Below are 13272 nucleotides of genomic sequence, written 5' to 3'. Positions count from 1 at the left end.
AATAAATATATAAAAATATTGAAAGTCACTATAAACTAAAACACTTTAAAATTTATATAAGAAAAGAAACTTTTTATATATTTTTAAATTTTTTTATTGCCAAAATTAAAAAATTTCAATTTTTTGAGAAAAAAAAAATTATCATCCAATTCATTACTAACATTTGTTAGAATTGATAGTATATCTGAACTATGCAATGGATGAAAGACTGAATTACTATTTCATTAATGAACTCTAGTCTTTAAATACAAAATAACAAAGACGTACTTAACATAAAAATAGGTAACAGCTAATCCATAACTAACAGCTCCTGATTACATGAGATTTTATTGAAAGCTACCTAATCTCCTAAAGACTAGAACAAAACTCTTGACACCTTCCCTTAAACTAAATGTTATACAATCAGTTTATACTTGAAATTGAAATAACTCCAAGTGAGCTTCACAACTTCTCAAATGCAGCCAATTTGAGAGGCTTAGTCAATGTATTAGCAAGTTGATCCTCAGTGCGACAATAAATAAGCTCAATGACTCCATCTCTTGTAAGATTACGAAGGAAATGATACCTTACATCGATGTGCTTGCTCCTCCCATATAAAACTGGATTCTTGGAGAGTTTAATAGTTGAACTGTTATCACAATAGATCTTTATGCATTTTTGCTTGTAACAATGCAAAAACTAAAGAATTCTCTTTAACCATATAGCTTGACATGCACAAGAGGCTGCTGCTATAAACTCGGCTTCAGTTGTAGACAATGTAACAATTTGTTGTTTTTTGATACCCAAGAGATAGCCCTTAAACTTAACATAAAAACATGACCAGAGGTACTCTTTCTATCCTTGAAATCTCATGCGTAATCACTATCACTGAAGTCCAGGATATCTAATGCTCCTCCTTTGGTATAAAAAATACCAAAATCAAGTGTACCTTTCAAATAGCGTAAAATCCATTTTGCAGCAAGGAGATGAAGCTCTGTTGGACATTCCATAAACCTGCTGATTAAGCTCACACCATATATCATGTCAGGTCGTGTTGTTGTTAAGTACATGAGACTTCCAACCATTTGCTTGAACAAAGCATTGTTTATCTTCTTTCCATCAAGATCTTTTGTGAGTTTCAAACTTGGATCAATTGGAGTTCCCACCGAACTGCAATCCAATATTTGAAAACTGTCCAGGATCTCTAAAGTATATTTCTTCTGTGGGATGAAAATTCTAGTTTCTGAATGCACTACCTCAATGCCAAGAAAATAGTGCATCATACCAAGATTCGTCATTTCAAATTCTGCCATCATGGATTTTTTAAACTCATTAAGTAGTACTTTATCATTCCCTGTATAAATCAAGTCATCCACATATAAGCAAACAATTAAGATTTTCTTTGTAGACACAGTTTTAACAAAGAGAGTATTGCTTATATGGGCATTTTTGAAAACCAGCTTTGGCAAAATAAGTCTTTATACGGCTATACCAGGCTCGTGGTGCTTGTTTCAGCATGTATAGAGCTTTCTTTAACCTGTACACTTTTTTCTCACTTCCTTGTTGCACATAACCAGGGAGTTGATCAATAAAAACTTATTCTTCAAGGTTGCCATGTAAAAATGTTGATTTCACAACTAGCTGAAAAATGGACCAAGCTTTTTGAGCTACTAAAGCCACCACCATTCGAATTGTTTCATGTCGTGCAACCGGAGCAAAAACTTTTGTGTAATCAACACTAAATTCTTATTTATAACCCTTTGCGACAAGTCGGGCTTTATATTTGTCAATTTGGCCATCTTTATGCATCTTAGTTTTATAAACCCATTTAATGCCAATGGATTTTTACCCTTCAGGAAGTTCTGTCAGCTCCCATGTCTTGTTTTTCTCTATGGACTTGATCTCTTCGTCCGTAGCTTTCTGCCATTTTGTATCTTTCACCGCTTCTTCAAAAGTTAATGGATCACAATCTGATAACAAAGCATAATGAGCAAGGGTTTCTTCATCAAATTGATCGCCACTAACTTCATAATCATCCATCCATGCAGGTCTTTATCTGTTTTGCTAAGGTCTAGAACTTGTACCTTCCATTTGAGCTTCACAAACATTATTAGGCTGCTGCAAATATAGATCAGATTGCAATGATGAAGTTGCATCACAAGAACTTGGTTGTTCTTGTATTTCAGCTTCTTTTTCTTCAAGAAACAAAGGTATTTGTTGCTGCTTTACACTATTATTAGCACAATTCCATATACTTTCTTCATCAAAGAGAACATCACGGCTCATAATAATATTTTCTGTGACTGGATTGATCAATTTATATGCTTTAGATTGCTCACTAACTCCAAGGAAAACATATTTTTCGCTTTTGGCATCCAACTTCTTTCTATTTTCTTCTGGAACATGTGCGTACGCAATGCACCCAAAGACTTTAAAATGATCAACTGATGGTTTTCGCCCATTCCAAGCTTCTTCTGAAGTCATATTTTTGACAGAAAAAGTAGGACTTCGATTCAACACATGAATACTCCAGTTTACAGCTTCTGGCTAAAATCTTTTTGGAATCTTATCGTTCGCGGTCATACTCCGTACTATGTTAAGTATAGTCCGATTCTTTCTTTCTGCTGCACCGTTTTCCTGAGGCATATAGGTTGTTGTTAACTGCGTAAAAACTCCATTTGTGTCATAAAAATTTGCAAATTCACGTGACATATACTCTCCCCCACGATCAGTTCGACGAGTTTTAATGGTACTCCCAACTTCATTCTCCACTAAGGCTTTGAAGCTTTTAAATATAGTGAGTGCTTCTGATTTTTCTTGCAAAAAATAAATCCACATTTTTCTACTAAAATCATCTATAAAAGAAGGAAAATATTTCTTTTTTCCATTTGATACAGGATTTATTAGACCGTTTATATCAGAATGGATCAACTGTAGAGGTTTTTGCGCTCTCCATGACTTGCCTTTTGGAAATTGCTCACGATGTTGCTTGCCAACAACACACTTTTCACATATTTTGGAAGGAAGAGTGATATGAGGAAGACCACTCACCATTTGCTTCTGAGAAAGAACCTTTAAACTTTGAAATTCAAATGAGCATATCGCAGGTGCCAAAGCCATGTTGAGTCATTGTTAGCAGCCTTAAAACAAGTTTGACACTCAATTTTCAAGGGAAACAACCTATTTGATGTCATTTGAACTTGAGCAATTACTCCTCTATTTGGATCATATATTTCGCAAATGCCTCCTTTGATTGTAGTTGTATAACCCTTCTCTTGCAGTTATCCCACACTTAATAAATTGCTCTTCAATTCAGGAATATAAAAGACATTTGAGATGGTCTCAATGTTGTCTTTTTTAGTCCTGATTTAAACATCACCCTTTCCGATCACATTTACTTTAGAATGATCACCAAAACTCACTGTAGTGCGATAATTATCATTTAAATAAGAAAAGAAAGATTTGTTACCACACATATGATTGTTGCACCCAGTATCTATATACCATATGTCAGGTTCATGCTCCTCCTTACAATGAAAAGCCATTAAGAGTGTTTCTTGTTCATTATTCTCTACGTAGTTGGAATGCTCTTCTTTGTTTTTTTGAATGTTAGCAATACATTCAGATTTGTAATGTCCATACTTGTGACAATGGTAACACTCAATGTTGGACTTATCCAACTTTGAATTGTTATAGGATGAATGCTGATGGTGATCATATCCTCTTCCTTTTCCTTTGGAATTTGATGTGTGGGAACCTTTACATCTACCTTATCCTTTAGCTCTGCCTCGGCCTCGACCTCATCCAGTTTCTCTCCCTCACGAGTTCTTACTATGAGTTGAGGCCTTCAAAGCATGTTCATCTAAGGTTGCACCTCTGTTCATTTTCTGCTCATATACCAACAAGGAGTCATCAAGTGATAAATTATCTATATCTTTGGACTCCTCAATTGAACACACAACATAATCAAACTTTGGAGCCAAAGATCGTAGAATCTTTTCAAAAATGGTTACATCATCCATTTTCTCACCATGGAAACGCATTTTGTTTGTTGTCCCCATTGTCCTTGCGTAATAACTGGTAATTGATTCACCATCTCCCATTTGCAGAGTCTCAAACTCTCTTCTTAATGCTTGGAGTTGTGCTCGCTTTACTCTCGAAGAGCCTTGATTCTTTTTCTTCATTGAGTCCCAAATATCCTTGGAAGTATCTTTGCAAAGAATGGTTTCTAGGATAGATCGATCAATGGGTTGAAACAAGTAATTCTTTGCCTTTAAATCTCTTAACTTTTGTCCTTCTAACTTTGTCTTTTACTGATCTGAAAGTGCCACATCATCTTCAGGTTCTGCTACACCTAACTCAACTACCTTCCAGTATTCATTAGATCTTAAGAAATTCTCCATCAACATACTCCAATGATCATAATGACCATCGAAGCGTGGAATTGCTGGTTGCACAAAACTGTTGTTTGATGCCATGATGCCCGCTGGCTGAACAATTGCTCTGATATCAGATGTTAGAACTGACAGTATATTTGGACTATGCAATGGATGAAAGACTGAATTACTATTTAATTAATGAACTCTAGTCTTTAAATACAAAATAACAAAGACGTGCTAAAAATAAAAATAGGTAACAGTGAACAGGTTGTCGAAGCCCTTCAAAATAAATTATTGATTTTCCTAAACTAACTTGTAGAAATAGTGAAACTAGGTCGAATCCCAAGGAAACCAATGTGGATAGTTTCTCAAAGTAAAACAAAAGGGGGGATTTTGAATGTTTGAATCAAAATTATAAATAAGCAGAAAATAATGAAGACTGAATATTAAAGTAAATAAAAATCAATCTTAACAAATTTTTAATTTAAGAGTGATAATTCCATCCAATTGTATTCATGATCATAGGCTAAAATATAAATTCTTCTATTCGAGTACTTAGTCTACTTATTCGAAAAAGCCGCAATAAGTGTAATTCTCCTAATATAATTGACTCGAACCCAACATCCAAATCAAGACTTACCATTAGTCAACTGAGCACGGTAGGGTTCCATATTAACTTAATGATAGCATTAAGAATATTAGCACTAAAAACTTTGAGATTTATTCCCACATCTTATATTAGCACTAAAAACTTTGGAGAAATAACATGTAATAATTCAATTCAATATATTTGATGAATACTTCTCTAATTATCCTCTTTCATGAAATGAATAAATATCAACTTTCTTTCTCTCCCTTTCTTCCTTTTCTTTCCTCTTCTTTTTTTTCTGTTTCTTTTTTTCTTTTTTGTCTCTTCTTCTTTTTTCTATTTTATTTGTACCATGCAACACTTCCCTTCTTGTCTTGACAAGGGTAGGAAAATAGAGATAGCAAATGAAAGGTCTTGGGTTAAACAACATGTGTTAAAAATAAAAAAGAAATTGAAAAATAGGCTCAAAGTGGCTAACTAAAAGGGAAATCAACATAGTAGGTATTTTAAGAGTCTAAGAATAGGTTAATCCTAATTGCCCTTATCATATTAAAGCATCAATCTAAAGATGTGGTCTCAACATGCATTTACAAGCAAGTTCTAGAATAATCATACTAAGTTTGATAACACTCAGCGAAAAAAGTTAGAGCAAAATATAATGAATTGCTCTTTGGCTCAAAAGCTCACTTGAATATTCAAATTTATATCAAGTCTTGTGCATTTTTCAATCAATAAACTAATGAGATACCATGAGATAATTTTAAAGAAATACTAATCATGCTTATCTCTTTCATGCATTAAAACTCAAACCAAAAATGTATATCTAACTTACATGGTATTCTAGGTTATCAAAACAAAACTCAAGGTTGCAAAAGAAGAATTAGCACATACGAATTAAATCTAATTATAAGCATAAAAAAATATTTTTAAAAAGAAAAGAAAATCATGTAATTATCATATTCCTCCCCCACACCTAAACTATACATTGTCCTCAATGTATCAAAAAGAAAATGGCTCACAAAAGAAATGAAAAGAAATATGAAACTCTCCTGATTTGAGAGCAACTCAGACTGAATAGTCAATGGTGATGGTGGGAAAGAAGATAGAACCGCCCAGTGAAAATAGGAAGTTTTGGTGATGGCTGCTGCAAAAGAAAATAAAATATTGGTAGCTATGGCAAAATAAAATATTCTCTTTTCTTTTCTCTCTCTCTTTTTTTAAGCACAAAAATAAATAATAATAATAATAATAATTAAAAATAAAATAAAATTAAAAAATTAAAAAAAAAATATTGATAATAAAAAAAAAAAAATAAAATAAAATAATAATAATAATAAAAAGGAGTTGTTTAAGATAAGGCGTGGTCACGCCTTATAAGAAACGAGCTTCTATAAAATAAAGTAAAGTAGTCAAAACAAAGCTGAAATAAGGCGTGGTCACGCCTTATAAGAAACGAGTTTCTGTAAAAAAAATGAAGTCAAAACATAAAGCGTCTTGAAACAAGGCGTGGTCACACCTTATAAGAAACGAGCTTCTATAATCTTGAGGTGCAGTTTTTCAAAACAAAACAGAAGGTGTTTTGAAACAAGGCGCGGTCACGCCTTATAAGAAGCGAGCTTTAATAAGAGTAACAACAAAATCTTTTTTTTTTTACAGAACATAAGATGTTTGGGAGCAAGGCGTAGTGACGTCTTATAGAAATTAGTCTCCTGCCAGAGAAAAAAATTGAATTTCTTTATTAAAAAAAAATTAAAAACTAAAAACTAAAAACTAAATAAACTAAGTGAAAGAAAAAAAATAAAGTAAGTATTTGGGTTGCCTCCCAATAGCGCAATTGTTTAACATCGTTATGCTCGACGGAATGATAAAATATTTGAGTCATCCAAATAAGTGGGGTTATCCACAGGAAAACTAATGAGACATAAAGCAATTTCATCCTCATGGAAGATCTTCAATCTATGACCATTCAGTTTGAAAATTTTATCTGAATCCAATCTTCTAATTTCTACTTCTAAATTAGATTGTGCATCTAATTCTTGCTCATCACTAACATTTTCTTTTGCAAATACTTCATGCACAATTGGATTAATTGCATCAATATGGAAAAGAGAATGTAAATTATTAGGATATTTCATTGCATCGAAAATATTAAATTTAACAATCTCTCCCTCAAACTCTACGGAGAGAGTACCCTCATCTACATTAATCTTTGTCTTAGCAGTTTTCATGAATGGTCGTCCTAATAAAATCGAAGTTGATTTTAATGAGGAATTACTATCCATTTTCAAAATGTAAAAGTCGATAGGAAATATGAGCTCATTAACCTGCACCAAAACATCTTTAACAACTCTAAGGGGATGAATATAAGAGTGATCAGCTAATTGAATCATTACACCAGTCTTTTGTAAGTTATTTAGTTTCAACTCTTGATAGATAGAAAATGGCATGACATTAATGGAAGCTCCTAAATCTAACATGGCATGCTCAATTTTCGTATTACCAATAACACAAGGTAATGAAAACATACCTGGATCGTTGCATTTTTCTGGCATATTCTTTTGCAAGATGGCCGACACATTCTTACCACCACTTTCTCCTTTTCCTTCATCCTTCTTTTGTTTGTGCACAATTCCCTCAAGAACTTTGCATATTTAGGAATTTGCTTGATAGCATCCAACAATGGGATATCTCCACCTTCCTAACTGTATCCAGGATCTCCTTTTCGTGCTCATCTTCTTTTGGCTTAGCTAATCTGCTAGGAAAAGGAGGTAACAGAGTATGAGATGAAAGAGATAGAGGAGGATCAAATTTTACCCCATGTGATGCTTTAGAGGAAGCTTCTTCTTTCTTTTCCTTACTCGGTTCACTTTTCTTAAGTGGAATCGACCCTGAAGGAATCTTCTTTCCACTTCTAAGAAAAATTGCACTAACATTCTCTTTTGGATTTATCTCTAGTTGTGAAGGTAGTTTTCCAAAATTTTAAGCCTCCAATTTACTAACCGACGTAGCCAATTGAGTAATTTGATTGCCTAAACTCTGAATATTTGACCTTGTTTCCTGTTGAAATTGAAGAGCATTGTTTGCAAGATTTTTAACAATATCTTCCAAAGACATACCTGAATTTGAAGCTTGAGGTTTTTGGAGAACTTGAGATGGTCTAATGAAATTCTGGGAAGCATAATTTTGTTGTCCTCCTTAGTTTTCATAGCTCAAATTCGGGTAATCTCACCATCTAGGATTATAATGATTGAAAAAAGGGTCATACTTCCTTTGAGGTTGACTAGTAAATCCACCTAGAGCATTAGCCTCTTGCATCGAGTCTTGTTGCAATGTTGGACACATATAGGTGGGATGTCCTTGAACTGAGCATATTCCACAAACTTTTTCCATTTGCAATTGCCCTACAGCCATTTGGCGAACCAAAGTAGTTAAATCAGAAATTTAATTTTCAAGATTTTTAGTGCTTACCTTATTAACTCGCCTAATAGCTCCATCAACTCTTGTACCAAGTTACTGAGAATTTTCAGCCATGTTTGAAATCAATTGCTTGGCTTCTTCAGGTGTCTTGTCTACCAAAGCTCCACCACTTGCTGCATCAATCATACTCCTAACCATTGGCAATAATCCTTCATAGAAGTATTGGGTTAAGAGTTGCTGAGAAATTTGATGATGGGGGCAGCTAGCACACAGTTGCTTGAACCTTTCCCAATACTCATACAATGTTTCTCCAGTGAACTGTGTTATGCCACAAATTTCTTTTCTGATGTTGGTAGCTCTTGTTGCAGGGAAGAACTTATCTAAGAACAATCTTTTCATCTCATTCCATGTTGTTATTGAACCGGAGGGTAGATAATAAAGCCAATCTTTTGCTTTATCCTTCAAAGAAAATGAAAAAGCTCTAAGATTTATTTGCTCTTCGGTCACACCATGTGGTTTCATTCTGGAGCATACAATATGAAATTCTTTCAAGTGTTTATAAGGATCTTCACCTGCACATCCATGAAAAGGAGGGAGTAAGTGAATTAAACCATATTTTAATTCAAAATAAACTGCAATATTGGGAAATGTAATGCATAAAAGTTGTTAATTTAAATCCGGTGCAGCTAGCTCTTTGAGAGTTCTGTTCGCCATATTTTCTGTAACTTCTTGAAAGATAGACGTGTCACCAATAGCCAAATCTATTTCCAACTCCTCTATGAGATAACTTTTTCTTTGTCTAGTCTCCTTTCTTAATCGACGCGTTGTCTTCTCAATTTCAGGATTAAATTGTAAATCAATATCTTGAGAAGAAAGAGTCATAAACAAGTAAATTAAACAATGAGAAACTAAAATAGGTTACCCGGAAACGGCGCCAAATTTGAACGGGTTGTTGAAGCCCTTCAAAATAAATTACTGATTTTCCTAAACTAACTTGTAGAAATAGTGAAACCAGGTCGAATCCCAAGGGAACCAATGTGGATAGTTTCTCAAAGTAAAATAAAAAGGGGGGATTTTGAATGTTTGAATCAAAATTATAAATAAGCAGAAAACAATGAAGGTTGAATATTAAAGTAAATAAAAATCATTCTTAACAAATTTCCAATTCAAGAGTGTTAATTCCATCCAATTGTAATCATGATTATAGGCTAAAATATCAATTCTTTTATTCAAGTACTTAGTCTACTTATTCGAAAAAGCCGCAATAAGTGTAATTCTCCTAATATAATTGACTCGAACCCAACATCCAAATCAAGACTTACCATTAGTCAACTGGGCACGATAGCATTCCATATCAACTTAATGATAGCATTAAGAATAATGGGAATGACTAAACCAATATTAATTAATTGAGATAACTGCAATTGAATTAACCTTATTCCTTTATTTCTCTAGAGCCTATCATGCAAGCTATGTAATTCGAATAAGCCGCAATCACACACACATGGACTGCTTCATGGGCCACTCTTGGTAGGGCTTAGACAATAATTTTTGTGTATAAGCCCACCAACCCACAAAAGCTCGAGCTTGGGATTTATATAAAAACCCAAGCCCGGCCCGGCCCGATGTCTAGTTTAGTTAGAAAAAAAATGTCATACCTACCACTCAAACCTGTGACCTTCAATTTATAATTAAGTGTTATATACCATGTAGCTACCTATTAGTTCTGTTTATAAATTTATTGTTATTAATAATATATTAAACAAAATAAAACCTTAAATCTAAATGTAACTGCAATTTGGGACAGGTCTGGCTCCTAGCAATGCCCAGGCCCGACCTCTATTTACAGGTTTAATAATTGGTCGGGCCAGGCTTTTCAAAAAATTTCGAGCTCGGGCTTGGGCTCAGAGATATTAAAAGATTCTCAGGCCTGGGCGGGCTCGGGCTTGTCCAAAATCAAGTCAGGTCCGGCCCATGAACAGGTCTACACACACATGAGCCAGCTCCTTGCTACTTGTGTCAATCGTTCATGATAATTACGGATCACGAACTCAAAGTTTAGCAATAGAAAAATCAATATCAAAGTTGAGTCGTCAGCTCAATCAATATCAATAATTCATAAATAATAAGAACAAGAAATAAAGAATACTTGAATTAAAGAAGAATTCTGTTAAGCACAAAGCCTCACGAAATCACAATTGGAATTTATTCACTCTTGAATTAGAAACTAAAAACTTAGCCACTCATGGTGGAGTAAGAATTCACAAGAATTGTAGAGAATAGAAGAAGAATAAGAATATGCATTACTAAAAGTACTTCCAACCGTCCTTATATAGGAAGTAAAACCCTAAACCCTAATAGTAGAATCCTTATAAAAAAGAAATAAGCTTCCTATTTAATCTTATCTCTATAAAGAATGATAAGATTAAGAGTGGTCTAAATAAATTAAAACCCTAAATACATGGAAGAAAGTTCTATTAATCTAACACTTCTAAAAATAAAGGAAATTAACTAGAGATAGGTCCACCACAAATTAATCTCTGAAAATTTTGGAGCTCTTTTTCGCATCTTTTAGCATTTCACACCTTGTCGATAGTGATCTTTTGTGCAGATTTCTGCATCTCCTCCAAAAGACTTGGTTTTTCACAAATGATGACTTAAAACATGTCTTTAGACTAGATTTTGCTCCATCCTTTAAATTTCATCACCTAAGTCAAAATAAATAGAATTTCCATAATTAAATACATTATTCAACTAAATAGCAAGAGAATTAAACACAATAAATATAACTATTTGTGACCTATCAAACAGCTAACCCATAAATAACAGCTCCTAATTACATGGAATTTTATTGAAAGCTACCTAATCTCCTAAAGACTATGATAAAACTCTTAACAACATCATGGCCTCTCTCATTATGCATTGTTACCCGAAACACTCCGGCAAACTTGCTGCAGTCTCAACCCTCTGAGCCTTGATCTTCAGAAGCATTGTCTGAAGATCTAACGACGACTACAAGGTCACTAAATGCAAATATACTTGTAGATATCTTTCATCTATCTTCTATTTTTTATTTTATTTTCTTTTATATTTAGCATTTTTTAATATGTATGACATCTGTTCTTGAGATTCAGTTGACTCACTGCACTTAGAAGCTAAAACTAAAGACTCTCGAGTCACAAAAGCTGGAAGCCATCACCCAGCAACTAGAGCATGTGATGGAGCTTTCCAAAGGGGATAATGACCTAGAACTGATTATATTTGATTAATTACGTATCTGCCTTGAAAAAGATGGACCATTTGTCGATCTGCATCAAAGATTTGATGAGCCTTTTATATTATATGATTTATATTAAGCACTTTGAACATCTTTTATATCTTCGCAACTTCTTTTGACTATAAATTTATTAGATGAAATATCGAATACATTATTATAACTCCTTTGTAGTTCTACTCTGGGTGGAAATGACTATTCAAATTAATTAAGATATTTACATATAGTAGTTTGGTATATTGAATTATCTTTAGAGTTATTAATACATCTAAAAAATAACTTTTTAGAATTTGTAACCAGTTGAATTTTTAGGTACATAAAAATGTCTTAATATAGTCACTTTCTTGTTGAAGCAACAATACTTTTGAAATTATATGCTTCTTTTTTTTTCTATTCCTTTTTTAAATTATATCTATCTCTTTTCTAAACATATATATATAATTATTGATTTTATTATATTTTATTAATTAATTATATTAAAATACTACATACTTTATTACCACTTATAGTAAAGACAATTAAATAATACACTTTTATTAAGATATAACTTCCTTTTTGTAATAATTTTTAATTCAAATAGAGAGACTTTTATTTTAACGGGTTCATCTCCATTTGTTGCTCAATGTAGAGTTATATTTCATTCCAGTCAACCAACTGTTTTTCGTATGAAATATTCTTAATTATCTAACGAATGGGTCCTTGGAATATCAAATATCAATTGAAAAAAATATAGGAAATGAATTTGGTAAGGTTTGGTGTCCTTCTATAGTTTGTGAAAATTGAAAAATATTTATGTGACTTTTAGTAAATATAAATATAAATTATTTATTATAAAGTTATTATATGATTCATGTTAATCCAATCAACACCTATGAACGTCTATTTAATAATCACTAGGCTATCGATAGATATTTGATAAATATATGGTTAACCAAAATGGATTGATTTCAAAACAAGTATTCGGTCAAAAAAAACTAGACCATGAATTTTTTTTTTTTTTTTTTTTGAAATTGACCATGAAGTTGTTAAAAAACCATGAAGTTCATCTTTAATTTTATTTTTTATTTAAAAAAATTAATTAGACTTTATATATATATTTATCTATACACTAACCAATATATATTAATTTTAAATGAATGATTATATATGAATTATTCAATATCAAAAATATAAAATTTTACGTTACTTTTCTATAATAATATGTAAGAATATCCAAAGCCGTGAGAAATTATTAAGTGGGACTACAGTTTGCCACATGGGTCTATTGTACCTGTGTCGAACTCTGTGTTAGGCGGGAAGAACCCATATAAAGAACCCAAATCCATTCTTTAAATCAAGAAACACATATTTTTCAAACTTCCTGTTGCCACCATTTATAATTATATTTCCTCTGTTACAGAGAAATTACTTCAATTTGCTATCTTGATTTTTAAAGAGAAAGGTTCCATTTTATTTCACTGAGATTGAATTTGAAGTTCTACGTGAAGGGTTTATCCTGTTCTCTTCAATTTCTTCATCTCTACAATTCAAGAATTGAGATTATGTTGTTTACTTCAAATACTTGGTCTTGAAAGGAGGCTCTGTTTCCTTTTCTTAATATCGAACATTCATTTCGGTTTCTTTCAAGAAATTCT

The 13272-nt window shown here is 32.6% G+C and overlaps 1 protein-coding gene across 1 annotated transcript; it reads right to left on the bottom strand.

Annotated features, from left to right (window-relative positions):
• Positions 1-3797: 3797 nt before the first annotated feature.
• Positions 3798-4163, bottom strand: LOC107260864. Its single transcript, XM_015716171.2, has one exon. The coding sequence runs from the start codon at positions 4161-4163 to the stop codon at positions 3798-3800; it is 366 nt and encodes a 121-aa protein (XP_015571657.2).
• Between the last annotated feature and the right edge of the window lie 9109 nt (positions 4164-13272).

Source organism: Ricinus communis, chromosome 3 (assembly GCF_019578655.1).
Source record: "Ricinus communis isolate WT05 ecotype wild-type chromosome 3, ASM1957865v1, whole genome shotgun sequence".
Lineage (NCBI taxonomy): Eukaryota > Viridiplantae > Streptophyta > Magnoliopsida > Malpighiales > Euphorbiaceae > Ricinus > Ricinus communis.
The sequence above is the reverse complement of the archived record's forward strand: the minus strand, read 5'-3'. Positions and strand labels throughout refer to the sequence as shown.

Bases quoted from the DNA above. Each gene is read 5' to 3' on its own strand.
- LOC107260864 (XM_015716171.2), bottom strand. From the start codon at position 4,163: ATGAAGAAAAAGAATCAAGGCTCTTCGAGAGTAAAGCGAGCACAACTC.